The 15220-nt window shown below is 50.7% G+C and overlaps 2 protein-coding genes across 4 annotated transcripts in view; one reads left to right on the forward strand and one right to left on the reverse strand.

Moving 5' to 3' along the window:
• HIP1R (huntingtin interacting protein 1 related) overlaps positions 1–6057 on the forward strand; it is a 59029-nt gene extending 52972 nt beyond the window's left edge. For all 3 annotated transcript variants that reach the window (XM_053280295.1, XM_053280297.1, XM_053280294.1), the window contains 2 exons: positions 2939–3139; positions 4041–6057. In XM_053280295.1, coding sequence (XP_053136270.1) covers positions 2939–3139; positions 4041–4088 — 249 coding nt within the window. In that variant the 3' untranslated portion in view covers positions 4089–6057. The remainder of the gene's footprint in view (positions 1–2938; positions 3140–4040) is intronic.
• A 595-nt stretch (positions 6058–6652) lies between these two features.
• Positions 6653–15220, reverse strand: part of VPS37B (VPS37B subunit of ESCRT-I) — a 32539-nt gene continuing 23971 nt past the window's right edge. Inside the window, exon 4 of the mRNA XM_053279900.1 lies at positions 6653–14550. Coding sequence (XP_053135875.1) covers positions 14050–14550 — 501 coding nt within the window. The 3' untranslated portion in view covers positions 6653–14049. The remainder of the gene's footprint in view (positions 14551–15220) is intronic.

The raw sequence follows: 15220 nt of genomic DNA on the forward strand, positions 1-15220 counted from the left end.
CTTTAAACCAGTGTTTCTCAACCTTTTTGGAGTCAAGGACTGCTAAATTCTTTGTGCAGAGTTTCAAGGACTGCTACATTCTTCATGCACAGTTTCCCGGACCAGCAGAACTTGCATCTCTGGGCAGTTTACAATTAAAATAATATAAGCATTAAAATCATTAAATTTGGAATCGTTTGCAAACATGGAATATTAGGGGTTTTCAACCTTGAGTCCCCAGGTGTTGGTGGACTTAAACTCCCATAACCCCCAACCACAATGGCATTTGGCCATTATGGCTGGGGATTATGGGAGTTGAAGTCCACCAACATCTGGGGACCCAAGTTTGAGAACCCCTGAATCTAAAAGCCTGGTATGTCTTCAGTATGTGTGGGGTGGGGGTGCTTGTGATTACTCAATGGACAAAGGATGTTGGGCCATTAGAAAAATTCAAAAGCTACATGGGGCCAATGAAAACAACACACAAGCAAGCTTTTGAACTCCCCCAAACTCTTCATCAGGCTGGATGTCAAGCAAAGCAAAAAGGAGGTGAGGAGAGCTGGGCAAGTTGTCAGTAGAGCCCAAAGTCTACAGTTTAACCCTGTCTTGATGGAGGTGGAGTTGTGTAGTTGCAGGGCCAGATCCAGACCACATTAGTCAGGACCACCCACTGAAATTAATTTAGCCATCTCTCATTTGTGTCAATGCTGCTTGGTCATGATCACCTGGCTTGATCTGGATCCTGCTCTGAGATGTGCACTTTGTGAGGCGGACCTAATGAAATCCATGCAGCTCCTGCAAAACGCCTTAAAAACAGTTATGTGGCAGGTGCTGGGAAGGGGTGGTGGTTTGTTGTTTTTTAGTGGTGAAAGAAAATGTGAAGACGAGCGGTGGGGACCTGATGTTAAAGGGATTCTGAGATAGTGTGGGGCGGGGTAGCGGTGAATGCCTCGTCCTCCTCGCTGGGGAGACGAGGCACTGTCCAGGTTGGGCGAGGCAATGGTGCACCGGACTGCGCTGGGAAGTTCGCCTGGGTCCGAGAGCTGCCACCGCTGTGCTTGCGCACTCAAGTGTAGCAGGTGTTCCCCCATCCTCTCTCACAGCGCCCGCTTCTGTGCCCCCCCCAACTCCCCTGCGTGCGCCAATCACACCAGCCTGCCTTGGGGGCCACGCAGCTCACGTGGTCCCACATGCTGCCCACGCGTTGCTGCGAGGCGAGCCAAGGCAGCCCTCCTCCCTCCCTCCACCGCTTAGCCCTCACCGCGGCATGATCCCAGCCAGAGGTTGTCCCCCCCACCTGGCGAGGTCATAAAGGGGACGGCCGTCTTCCCCTGGCGGTGCAGAGCAGGGGGTTATAGGGGGCCGAGGGACCACAACGCCCCACCAATGCAAAAGGGAAACGGCGTTCCCTCTCAAGGTGCCTTGGCCGCAACAGGCGGCTGGTTTCAAATTAGTTGGGATTGGACACGAACTGTGCTGGGCATCAAATCCTTAACGGTTCAGAAGTTAGATTTAAAAGTTCAAAGGTTCAAAAGTTTGAAGAGTCAATAGTTTGAAAGTGAACTTTCCTAAAGGGCTCACATTCTAAAAAGATACATAAGTTGGGTATCAGGAACAGTCCTCCCCCCCAAGGGATTTTGTGCTGGGGCTGGATAGGGCCAGTTGCTCCCCACTTTCAATCAAGAGAATCATCACCACTTTTAAAGAGGTGCTCCCTTAGCAGGGGGCCTTTGCTCCCTTAGCAGGGGGCTGGTGTGTGCTCCAGGTTCAATGGGTCAAAGGGGCGGTGGGTCGATGGGGCAGTGGGTCGATGGGGCAATGGGTCGATGGGGCAATGGGTCGGTGGGGCAAAGGGTCAATGGGTCGGTGGGGCAAAGGGGCAGTGGGTCGATGGTCAAAGGGGCGGTGGGTTGATGGGTCAAAGGGGCAATGGGTCGGTGGGGCAAAGGGTCAATGGGGCAAAGGGTCAATGGGTCGGTGGGGCAAAGGGGCAGTGGGTCGATGGTCAAAGGGGCGGTGGGTCGATGGTCAAAGGGGCGGTGGGTTGATGGGTCAAAGGGGCAATGGGTCGATGGGTCAAAGGGGCAATGCAGGGATAGTCAACCCCTCCTGTATTCTACCAAAGACAACCACAGGGCTCTGTGGGTGCCAGGAGTCGACACCGACTCGACCGCACACGTTACCTTTACCTGACTGCAGCACGTGCACGTTGAGTCTCTGCCATTAGCCTAAACACAGCCCTAACAACCAGAAGCCCTAGCTGATGATCAGCACTTCTGGACGTCATGATTTAGGAGAGCAGGAAAGTGGAATGATGTTAGTAAAATGACAGGTCAATTGCAGCAATATGGTTTTTTTAAATTAAATAGTGGGTCATCTGTGTGCTCCACAAAGGACACAAGAGTCCTTGCCCCCAAGGAGCTTACAGCCCAGAACTTTACGTGAGGATGCCAACAGAGGGATAGATGGGAAGAAGGAGGTGTGTGAATTAGGCTTAGGTACATTGGCACAGGGATTTGGCTAGAGCAGGGTTTCTCACTGTGTGGGTCCCCAGATGTTATTGGACTTCAGCTCCCATAATCCCCAGCCCCAGTGGCCTTTGGTTGGGAATTATGGGAGTTGAAGTCCAATTACATCTGGGGACCCACACGTTGCGAAACCCTGGGCTAGAGGGATGTGCTAAATGCTTAACGTGGTGGGTGGAGGGAGTTGGTTTTTGAGGAGGTATCTGGAAGAGAGGCGATGAGCTGCAAGTGTTTTGAGGCGCAGTTCTAGGCAGAAAGGACAGCAGGAGCATCCAACATCTCTTGGAGCAAAGGCCTTCTCTCTTTGGGCCATGCGAGTAATTCTGAGCATCTACAGACAAATGTGTGAACTCAGGAGTTGTGGCTGCTGAGAAATACCCCCCCTTTAATACCAGTGCAGTGTACAGTAGCTCAACCGATATTCTGCTTGGCAGGTGAAGGTGCTGGAATTGGAGAAGACGCTGGAGAACGAGAGACTTCGTCTCGGTGAGCTTCGGAGGCAGCATTACGCTCTGGCTGGCATCTGTGACGACAGCAGTGATGGCGGCAAACCAAACTTGGCCCGCAAACCGGGCAGCCTGAAGAAGCCCCCCGTGGCTCAGAAGCCAACCCACCCCCTGAAGCAGGCCCAAGAGGTATGCCCTTCCCCAGCAAGGGCTGGCAGAGAGACTAAATTTACACACAACATGTGCACTTTTCAGATAATGCCTCTGTTTACTAACCAGGTTTAGGTTGTAGAAGAGGCATTCCCTCCTGTGACTTTGGCAAGGGAATGCTATTTCTGCCACCTTGCACTTTAAGTAGGTTTCCTTAAAATTGTGCCAGTTTAAAAAGTGTGTTTAGGGACATAGGAAGCTGCCATATACTGAGTCAGACCATTGGTCCGTCTAGCTCAGTATTGTCTTCACAGACTGGCAGCGGCTTCTCCAAGGTTGCAGGCAGGAATCTCTCTCAGCCCTATCTTGGAGAGGCTGCCAGGGAGGGAACTTGGAACCAAGCTGCTCTTTCCAGAGCGCAGTGCTTACATTTCTAGTCTCCCATTCATATGCAGCCAGGCCAGACCCTGCTTAGCTAAGGGGGCGAGTGCAATCCCAGTCTTCAGTGTGTATTCCCAAAGGGGGGTTTTGAGAGGAGCCCCCTTAAGTAATTCACTTCTATACAAACAGTGTGCTTTCAGAGTAGTAAAAGCCAAAGACACAAATTCCTATTCTGGATTGCCGACTTTGACCTCACTGGGGAGAGAAGGGACTTTCGAACTGCTGCCCTTGCACTGATTTTAGGCTTGATTCAGGACCTGGGACAAGGGAGGAGGTTACAATCCTCCTTTGTCGAGGAGACCCAACAGCCACCTGTGGGTATTCTCGGAGGGAGCGAGAGGGAGGGAGAAGGCGGCTGGGATGCAACCAGAAGAGAGGTTAATTTAGACATGGCACAAGAAGGGATGCTTCTCAAAATCTGTGGGCAGAGCCTTCTGATTTGGAGGAGGTAGGCATGTTGGTCTGTAGCAACCTTTTCAAAAATTCCTTTTCCCCCTAGCTGGCCCAAGAAGACGGTGTCTACCAAGCACAGGTTGTGAACTTCTAAGGCGGCGTTGACCCTGACCGGGACGCAAACCCAGGAAACCACCACCAGCAGGAAGAGGAGGGGGCCCCGCGGGAGTCAAACATCACCCCACTTACTCCCTGCAACCTGATGGATCAGGTTTGCCTGCCTGTTGGTGGAGGGTTTTGTCCTCAGACACCACTTTTGCCTCTCAAAGGGAAGGGCGGAGGGTGGGGGCCAGGACCCCCCCCCCGAGGTGTGGACATTCTGAAGCCATGACATGTCTGTGTTTTAAACAGATGCCGATGGAAAACTCCTCAAGTTGCCTTGTATCTGGCATTGCCTTTACTCTGAAAGGTCTCCTCCTCGGCCCTCTAGTAGTGGGACACAGGCTGCTTTCTTAAAGCAGTGTGAATCTGTGAGGAGCGGGAGGGAGGGACCTCACCGTGCTGACCATCAAGTCTTATTTATAAAGTTATAGGGATTTTGTTGGAGGGGGGGAAGTAAATGTTGGTGCATCTATTACTGTAGTAGAGACTTCTCTAAAGAAATGTGAAGTTTTGGGGTTTTTTTTAAAGTAGGCAGTTGGATTTCTTTTTACAGTGTTCATCCTGCAGGTTGAAAAAGAGTCTCTCTCATGGGATGAAAATTCTCAAAGGAAGAACATTTCTTTCGGATTCTTAGTGTATTAAAAGGACAGGATTTAGACGCAGTGTAAAAGCAGGCTGTGAAGCCGCCTCTGCAACTGGGATTTAACAACTTCTGAAAAAGGAAAAAAGTTTTTTCAAATCCCAACCTAGAATAAAATGCACAACACCCCCTTCCCAGTGTGGCAAGATTGAACTAGTTGTAGCAGTTACATTAACATTGGAGAGTAGAGGAGGTGCTTCTGAAGCTTACAGGAAAGGGAACGAGTTCCTCTCCGTGTTTGAATAGGACCATTTAAACAAATTACCTGAAACGTGTTTGATTTCATCCTGTTCATTTCCCGACAGTGACTAGATTCAGGCATAACAAGAAACCATCGTTCAGAATCCACACCTCGCTTTGAGCTTCCAGATGTACAGCATTCAGACCATGGTGGCTAGGAATTATGGGAATTGTAACCCAAGAACTTTCAGGGACTCATGTTTGAGATCCTGTTTCAGTGTTACCTTGTCTGTTTCTTTCCCATCTGCTCAGGACTCCATACGTGTCTATGGTGCAATATCCCTAACTGTGGTTTGGTAGTGGGTCGAATTCAGACCCAACAGGAAGCCGTGAGTGGCACAAACCAGCTTCAAACAATGGTTTCAAATCATGTCTGAACCAGCCACTTGCATTTCTTAAAACTTTGTTGGTTCTTGTTGCAGCTATGAAGTAGCAGCTGCCTGTTGGACACTACTTCCAAAGGGGCAAGAAGCCAGGGTAAAGGCTGCAGGTAGTGTCAGTGTGTGGGTCTCTCCTCCCTCTTAATGGAGCAACCAGGGTTCTGCACAGGAAATGCCTGTTTGTGGGAGAAGAGCATCCTGAAAGCTGATCCTAAGCATGCTTACAAGCCCTTACTTCCTGTTCAAGTTTAGGATTGTAGCCAGTAGAGATGTACCCAAACCACGATTCAAAGCACGGTTTGAGCACTTTTCGGGCAATTAGAAAGGGAACTTCAAGATAAAGGAATGGACACCACGTGCATGCTAATGGGGATTTTGGGGTCACATGTAAGCACATGTTCTTTTTCCCCCTTCCTAATGTCCCTAAAAGTGCTCAATGTGCTTTGAACCACATCTTGGGCACGCATGCCTAGTAGCTGGAACAAAATTACTGTTCCTGGAAGTGAACAGAAGCCAGCAGGTAGGTCCAGAACTAAACGAGGGAGTCTGATCTCAAAAGAGTAGCAGCCACTTTTTCTCTCTCTCATTTGTTTTCAGCTATCGGATGAAAAAATAAGTCTGTCTTAATTTGTTACATTTTTGGATAGCAAGGAAGTGATTTCTGGTATTCCTGTACATAAGCAATAAAAGTGTCAAGTGGTCTTGGTGTATTTGTCTTCCCAAACACTGCAGTGCAGAAGCAAGTAGTTTTGCAAACTTCCAGGTGACCTTCAAGAGCGGCAGCTTCTGAACTTGCCCTCCTCTGCAACCAAGCCAAACCAAACTTAAACACAGCATTTGACTAAGTTGTGGGGCTGGAGGCCTGAAAGACCTCAAAGGCACCATGGTTGCAGCACCTTACAGGAAGGGAAAACAGGTGGACCGCATTACCCATGGTTTGCTTTGCCACCAAGCATGCCTGTCCAAGCTGGCCAAGGCACCGGTCCCCCCTGGTGTCCCTTGGGGGCTTTTCCAGGCCATTTTCTGAGACTCTGGGACCTAGCCTCCAGCTTCTCTGATACCAATGCTTCCGAATTCAAGGCTGTAGGCAGAGAACCTAAGCCCGTGAATAACGAGGTCTGCCTGTACCTGTTGCTTGTCCAAGACTTTGTCTGGGGGAGGTACCCGAAAGGGAAGAATCACAGGACTGTTTTGCTTCTCACCGAAGTGGAGACAAGACGCAAGAGTTGAAAAGGGAAGTCTGAATGCACAAACATTTGTAACCCTTCTGCCTCCAAAAACAATCAGTGACAAACATTGTACAAAATCTAGGATTTTTTAATTCAGTAATCACTGCAATCCTGAATTGGTTACATTATATAAAAACAGCCAACTCTAGAGAAAAAAGTGAACAGCCTTCAGCTCCAAAGCTTGGTTTAACCACATTCTCATCTGCTCTACAGCACACAGAACACACTTATAGTCTTGTTACATTAGTTGATGTCATCCTTCTGGAGCAGGGTGAGATTTTGCTCAAGGCCTAGTTAAAGTTTCTCCATTCCCAGCAGCTTGCTTTGGGGCTTCAGCCAGCATGCTCCATTTCAAAGATTAAGTGTCAAGTAACAAGCACCCTGAGGCACGAGTAGCAAGGCTTAATGGTCCAGAATATTGCCCTGATACTTGTCCCCGACTTTGTCACTTAATGCACACAGCCAGCCTCACTGTTGAGAGCAAATGTTACACTGGCTTACAGTTGTTTGGACTGCATTATCAGAAGCCACAAGAAGAACGCACGCGAGGCTTCACAAAGCCGTCCTGCACATCTGCTGCTAAATCTGGATGAATGGAGCTATGCCAGCCAGCAAAATCCGTTCCCACGTTCCCCATAATAAATACAAACCAAGAAATAGTTCAGAACTAATGTCAAGCTGCGGTCTTGTGCAATTCCATATTACCTGACTTCTCTACACATGGATACTCTAAGAGCAGTGAATTAGGACAATTTTTTTTTTAAGTGGCTGTTCTCTTCCCGCCCCACCCCCCCAACCCCCATTAACCCTGTTAAGGGACCATGGCTTCTTTCACCGCAGGAGAAGTGTGTTGTTTAAAGACTACTAACACCACTAGCTGCACAGTACGGGTATACTGAACACACACACACTTGCAAAGTTGCATATAAAGATCAGCAAAAAGTTTATAAACATTCCAAACCGAACACTAAAAGAGATTCACTCTCTATTCTAACACCATTCAAACTTCTCTCTGTGAGCTCAAGGACTGCTTTTGTCAGATTAAACAAACCGCAAGTTCTGTTCAGGCAGTATTTGCCATTTGCAGGCATCTGAAATCATAATGCCTGCCAACGTAGGCTTTGGCACGAGAGAGAACCACACTCCTAGTAGCCTCTCTCTGGCTCTACCGCGCAAGGGGGTGGGGTGGGGGAAGCCCTGCTTCGCAATCCTGTTCTTCAGACAGGAGTCTCTGGTTGGTCAGGAAGACTCCTGTGATCAGCCTCTCCTGTCTCCTATACATTGTGGCTTAGCCCCATTGGCAAGGCTTCCTTACAGCAGACATACATCCACGGAGAAGGAAGCAGGACCAGAAAACTACTTGCAAGCAGGTGTATGAAAGAGATCTCCCTCCCCCCCATTCACTGCAGCAGCCAGCTCACACTTCTGCTACTGCTGGTTAGGGGCATCCCTATGGGGCACTCAAGAGGACGGCTCACTGAACCTCAAACATGGCGGTTTCCTTTTTGCTGCAACTCTTCTACCTATATTAAGTTATTGGTATGGCCTCTATTTTGCTCCAACACATGCTACATCAAGGGTGCCCAGCCTGTGGTATTCCAGACATTGCTGAACTACAACTCCCACCATCCCCAGGCACAATAAACTGCAGTTGGGGATGTTGGGAGTTGTAGTTCATCATCATCATCTGGGGCACCGCAGGTTGGGAACCCCTGTTCTGCATCGGGGCTGGGCAAACGTGGCCCTCCAGATGACGATGACCTCCAACTCCCCTTGCCCCCAGCCACAATGGTGGGAGCTGAGGTTCCACATCATCTGGAGGGCCACCCCACCCCAGCTCTGCTCCATATGAAACTTGTGGTCCTTGGCAAGGAGGCGCTCGCCAGAAACCTCCCCCTCTGCCCTCCAAAACTGAAGCAGAAGTAGGCCTTTATACACAAGGGCGACTCACACGCTAGGGCCTTTTTTTCTGCCACTCACAGGCAAGAAGAGTTGATCCAGCATTTTCTCAGCCGTGCCAGCAGTTGGCAATGCCCAGGGCAGGAGTGGGCACAAGTCCAGCCAGCTCAGCCGCCCTGTGACTCTTTTTTTCCTAGTTGCCACTTCAGACTCAAAGAGCAGAGTCTTCCTCAGCAAACTAGGTCCCGCCACTGGTCTAACGTCTCACGGCTGACAAGCAAGCAAATAGCAGATACTGCCTTGGGTTTTGTTCAAAAACCCCTGAAGTAGGAAAAAGGAGCCCTTGGAACAGAGACAATCAAATGGCCGCTGAGCTGAAAGATATGCGGGTCTCTCCTCTCAACAAGTCACAAACAGTGATCCTAAGGCACGCGCCAGTCACTCGTCTACCATGATGCATTGCTCCTGGCTGGGTGGGGGGGGGACTCTCCTCACGGCAGCTGGTTGTAGTGTGGTTCTTTCCTGCATGAGGTATCCCTGAATGGTTTCAGCAATTGCAAAGGAGTGTTTTTTTTTTTAAAAAGGCATTATTTTTTTAAAAACACACATACATTTTTGGGCTATTTCCTGATAGAAACAGGTGGGCAATATCAGTCCCCAGACACTTAAGTATGGAAATATGCAGTGTAAAATCCACAACTGGGCTTATGGCATTGTGTCCTGTGCATTCCAAATGCTAGTTCAGCACCTAGAACAGAGAAGAACAGATTTGCAAAAATGTCCCTGGTTACAGACTAAGGCGACACCGAACGTCAGCAACGCAAGTGGTTTTAAGTCTGCCTGCCGTAGCTCCTGACCCAGAAGCCGGGGACTCTTGAGAGCACACCAGGACTTCTGACACCCTTTAATGTTCTCCCTGTATTGCAATTCCCAGAGGTCCTTAGGGAGAAGCCAGGCAGTGTAGACAAGCCCTCGCAGTTGCAGTTCAAGGAGGCTCTGATCAAAAGTCACAAGGCCAAGTCTGGGTGGCCCCTCAGCCTATTTGGGCAACAGCAGGCTCTGAAATTTTACTTTTGGATGTGTAAGGGGGCAGGTGTGGGAGAACCAGGAGAACAAATCCTTTTTTTAATCAAAGGGAAAGCATTATAAAACACGGCAGGAAGACACAATTGGTACCCATCTTGGTTTGGCAGGCATCAGATAAAGTTATAAGCAAGCATCAAGAAGAGGCCTGTCTGCCACCGAGGGATATAAAAAGATGAATTCTAAAGCAAGGGAGGGATGGTGGTGCAAATTCTTGCATTCTTTAGATCAGGGATGGTCAACCCAAGGCTCTCTGGCTGCTGTTGGACTACAACTCCCATCCTCCCTGGCTGCAGTAAAATGTGGCAAGGGATGGTGGGATTTGTAGTCCAGCAGCTAGAGAGCCTTCAATTGGCCACCCTGCTTTAGAGTCTTGCATTTCACACACAGCTGGCTCCAAGACGCCCCTGTGACTAAGCTACCAGGAGTTGCGAATCAACCCTTAGAAGAATGCAAGAAGCAGCCTCTCACCCCAAATTGTCATTTGAATGACTCATCATCATAAGCAACACAACCAGTTTTGAGACAGACCCGTGAGCCAGAAGGTGGCTCCATCTCCATCTTAAGTCATGCAACCAAACTTGACACATGTCTTTGGACACTGGAGTGACTCACGGGATCACCTCTGTGTCTTTGGTGAGTCAGGCAAGAAGCATCCTTTATGAAGAACCACCGCTGACTTCTGAAGGAACCCAAAGCCAGTTCCCCAAGCCTTGATGCCTGAAGCTTTTACACTCCACCATTAGCAGCACACAAAGTCAAAAGGATAAACCAACTCACAGTTCACCGTGCCAGAAGGAAATTATAATGGGTACACAGTGGTAAGCAAATACCAGGATATGTTGCTTTGTAAGGAAGAGAAAAGTCACGTGCCGTCCACAGAGTACTGAAGAGGTCCCAGGCTGGGTTCATCAGCAAGCCTCTGGGCATCAGATTTTCTGAAGGTTTTCATAAGCCCCACGTCTACATTGGAGGAGCGAGTCCCCACACCAGGGCCCAAAGAGTCAGGCCCTACTGATCTTGGCTCAGAGTTCCATTTTCAGACAGCAACACATCCTGTTCCAAGATCAATGTGCCTGGCAGTTTGCTGGCAGGCACCAAGTCAGACCTGTGAAAGGGAAACATTTCCAACTTTTCACCAATCCACACTATTATGGCTTGAAGAAAGGGGCCTCCCGGCCAGAGAGGTTTGCATTTCGCTCTTTTCAGTCATCCTTGAAATGCACAGACAGGGACCCAGATCAGAAGTGCTCAGACAGAGACTCGGTTCCGATCCCTTCATGGCCGAACTGGGTTGCACAAACCTGGCAAAAGCTTTGCTTCTGTCGCCAAAGGGTAACGTGTCCGCTGCAGACTGGTAGGAAGAAGGTGGGGAAAGAGGCAGGGAAGGTGGGGAGACTGTTGGGGAGCAGGTGGGGAAGTCTCCATTGGCAACTGTTCAAGAAAGTTACATTAAGAGATTAACTGGGAGTTTACATTCAGGCAGGCTGAAAATGAATGCACCGATCCAACCAATTCACACTTCCACATTTGCTCTCTATAGGTCGTACAGCCTCCTTAGAAGTGTGGCTGCCTGTTTCTCCCTCCTCCTCCTCCTCCTCCTCATGAGGCTACAGGGCTGAAGGGACAACACCCAGCCTCACCTCGCCTCCCCCGCTCCAGATGTGGACATGCTGCCGGGAGCAGCTTTGCTCGCCATATTTTAAGAGATGTGCTGCCTGAATGGAATAATGTGGCACTTGAGCCTGATGGATGCTTTCCTGGCCATCCCATTTGGTGGACCTTTGGCTCTCCCATCCCAATGCTTTCAACACCTAGTCACCAGCACGACGGGTCTGGCTGGCCTCTTCTCAGTCCCACAGCCCGATCAGCTTTCTTGCTGCACGAAAAGACCTTGCTCAGCCATTGGGGCAGGATTAATGGCTACTAGGGGTGTGCACGGAACCGGCTCTGTGCGTACCTGGAAGGTGGGGGCTCCTTTAAGGCATGGGGAGGGGGCTCTTACCTCCCCCGCCACGCTTTCCCCTCCGGCACTGGGTGGCTGGATACTCTCTTGCCACCCCATCAGCATAATACCCAAAGTGACCTGCAGATCCCTAGTGGCTACAACTCCTGCCACCCAGTTTCCTGGCTGGGCTAAGAAGTGCAAACAAGAAGCGGGAAAAGGATCTATTACGCTAGACGCACGTTTGCCAGTCATATTCATTACTTCGGACCAAGCAAGACAAATTCCACATCTCTGTCACTGGAGGGTGAGAGTTAAAGCTCTATAGAAGAAGTCCGTCACCCAGATGCCTTTGTGACTACCTGGTTCTTTTGGAAGAGTGCTTGCCTCCACCATACAGTGCCTTGATGCCTTGATGCCAGACTTGAGCCTCTTACTCAACTTGAGAAGCAACATTCCTTCTTTTGCCACTTGCAAAAGAGGCACAACTTCCAAGAGTTGCATTACGGCTGCCAGTATGCAAGCCATGCCAACTCCAACAGCCTTAACGATGCATCTTTCGACAACACACAAGGGAATTCTCCCAGCTACTGAAGACAGCACAACTTTCTATCTGCATTCAGCCTACATGATTTCATAGCCTTTGTATCAAACGAGCGGTCCCTGAAAGGCACTATGATGGGAAGTAAACACAAAGAAACAGAAATACCATTTGAGCTCCCCACAACCCACCGCCCTCTCATAGAGTCATACTGCAAGATGACACGTACGTCAATGGATTCCACCTTCTGTTCTTCCCACTGATTTTCCCATTTGCTTCTTTCCAGGTTTCCGAAAGCTCTGTTCTGAGACGCTGCAAGGCCCTGCAATCCAACAAGGTGTCCTCGGCTTGGAACATGGAACAAACCCCTGAAATATTCAGGCTCCGCGTATCTCCTCCCAAATTCAAGGGCAGCCCCAAAAGCCCCCACCCCCACCCCGAGGCATTTCAGAGTTCCATGCTTCTGGAAATCCAGGGACGACTCAAAATCCCAAGTGAGCCATGGTGTGAAATGGGTTAATCCTCCAAAATAGTCTACCCTCTAGCAGACTCTTTGAAGGAACCCCCTATACAATGGGGGGGGGATGTTTATAGTCCATTTAGCAGCTTTTCAATTCTGTCGCAAATTGTATAGGACCGAGAGCCAGCCCCTGGAAAGCCGAAAGCAGCATTTGCAATTTCAAACTTGGAAGCCATCATGACTGCAAAAAGTTATGGGGGGGAAACCCAAGAGGCCATGACCATACCGGGAACAGCAGTCTCAAATGAGACCTCTTAAGGAAGCAGTTCTTCCACTTTCAGAAAGGAACAGAAGGTTACAGGAGGAGGAGAAAGGCCCTCTCCTGGCCTAAGAGGTGGCAGATAGGAAGGTACCAGTAGCAAGGGGCCTTTGGCTTGGGGTCGGGAGATGGTAGGAATATAGACTGGAAGAATGCCGACTGGCCACCAAATTGGGCAGAAGTCACATGGGCTAAAGCAAGATGCATCAAACGCATACTTGACAGACCTTACCCAAGAAGTGCAAAGGCAGGAGAAGCGAAGGCTTTTGGAAGCGTCTCTTGCTTTCATGGCAGGGGAACTTAGGAGCAAGAGGTGGCGTTCCAGCACCTCCTAGACAAGTGGTATTCAAGGGGGGTGGTGAGAGTGGGGGGGGGCAGGAAGCAGGCGAGGGAGCGGCAGGAGGCCTCTCCAGTGGCACAAGCTGTGGAAGGGATGGCCAAACTACCCAAAGCAAGAAACAATTTCAATTCACTATTACTTTTTTAAATCCTGAGACTTTCTGGAGGTTATGTGTAAGAGGAAAATTGTCCCCTAATCTCCCCCCACCCCACCACAACACACACACACACACGTTCTTTAAGAAGGCAATTCAAGGGCCCAGCAAAACAAACGGGACTTGCAGCGACCTGGGGAGAGCCACCCCACCCCAATCAGGTGCTAACACCACTGTCAACTAGCGAAACTGAACTCCACACTCATTCGCGTCCCACAAGCAACGAGGCTGCCAAGCCGTTCAAAAGGGAGTTTCCACGGTGCTTTTTGTAGTCGGAACACCTGTGCCACAGCTGCCATTCGAATATCCAAACGGAGATGGGTTTTGTGGAATCGGTAGTTCACAGTTCACTGTGCTCAAATCAAGTAGTTGAGGAGACGAGATCCCGTGAAGGACAGCAGGCTCCATGTTGGCTGAAATGTGTCTCTCAAGGGCTTGGCAAATCCCCTCTTCTAAAGGAGACCCCTCACCAAGTTTACAGATTCCAGCTGTCCCACCATGAGTTTTATGCAGATGTTGTGTCCCTTTCAGTGGGGGGGGGGAGGAGAATAAACATGGTCACATTTGTAGAATGCACCGATGCTTCACCCGTTGTCAAGCCTGGGGTTTTTTCTACTCGTGTGCAACGCCCTGGAGGTTTCCCACTGCTTCGGTCAAGTCTCAGGGAGCGAAAAGGAGTAAGGAGGACAGCACCGATATGCGAGTCAGGGCATGATGGCGTCTTCACTGAAGGATAAAGCCAGGGTTGGGTGGGAGGCGAGGCGGTGGTCTTTGGGGCAGCGCTGGGGGGTACTGGGGCACAAACTGAGCGGGGTATCCCGGCGGTGGCATTTGACTCGTAGGCGGAACTCCTGTTCGTGGGGGGAGAGGTGGGTAGGGGCCGCTTGGGTAAGGGAGGGCTGGCCCCACATTCATCGCTGCTGTAAATGGGGTAGGGAAGCGCCCTGCTGGGACCGATGCTGATGCCACAGGGGGCGGCAGGGGTGGGTGGCGGCGGGGCACCACCGAAGGAGGGGTGCTGGCCTCGGAAGTCTGAAGCGCCGAGGGCGTCTCCATCGCTCGGGGCTGAGGGGGTGCCGGGGGGAGTCGGGGTCCCTTCAGCACCATCTCTTGGAGTTTCTCGATCTTCACACGCCGCAAGTGAGCCAGTTTCCTTTGGCTTTGATATTCGTCAATGAAGGTGTCCAGCGGAACTTCCCCGTCCAGGAACTTCTCGGCCATGGTCTAGCACACACATTGAAGGAACCGTTAGAAAGAGAGACAGACTGTGGAAGCAAGCGCAGAGCCTATTCTGACATCAAGAGCCCGACCGCCATCTGCACAATGAGAGGAACCCACTGAGGATACTTGGGGGCACTGCTCTCTCCCAGTTGGCGCATAGGCGCACAGTCCCTGCTGCACCCACCACCCCCACCCCGTTTCCCCCTCTCCCTAGCCAGGGATGCTGCCGCTGCCGCCGCCGCCACCTCCTCCCCACCCCCACCGACCGGGCACACAAGCCCACCGCCGTGCAGGGCGGTGGGACGAGGGGGCAGCGAGCTCCTTCCCCCTCATCTCCTCTCCAGTGACTGCACGGGCTCTGCTCGATGCAGCCCGTTTCCAGCCTCCCTCCGCATGGAAAGCTCGCTGCCCTCCATCCTGCCGCACTGCACAGCAGCCGGCTTTCACAGGTGAAAAAAGGGGGCACTCTCCCCCTCCCCGCAGCCAGTCGCTGCCACTGCGACCCATCTTGCCGGGGTGATCTTTAGGGGACAAAAGGGGGAACGCCCCCCCCCAGCTACTGCTGCCACAAGTCTTAAAAACAAAAAATAAAAGCTGTCGAGGTGGGGGCGAGGAACTTTTTTTTATTGGCTATGCCTGTTTCTCTTGGAGAAGGGGAGGGATTGCGAAAGGT

The sequence above is a fragment of the Hemicordylus capensis genome, chromosome 15 (assembly GCF_027244095.1).
Source record: "Hemicordylus capensis ecotype Gifberg chromosome 15, rHemCap1.1.pri, whole genome shotgun sequence".
Taxonomy (NCBI): Eukaryota; Metazoa; Chordata; class Lepidosauria; order Squamata; family Cordylidae; genus Hemicordylus; species Hemicordylus capensis.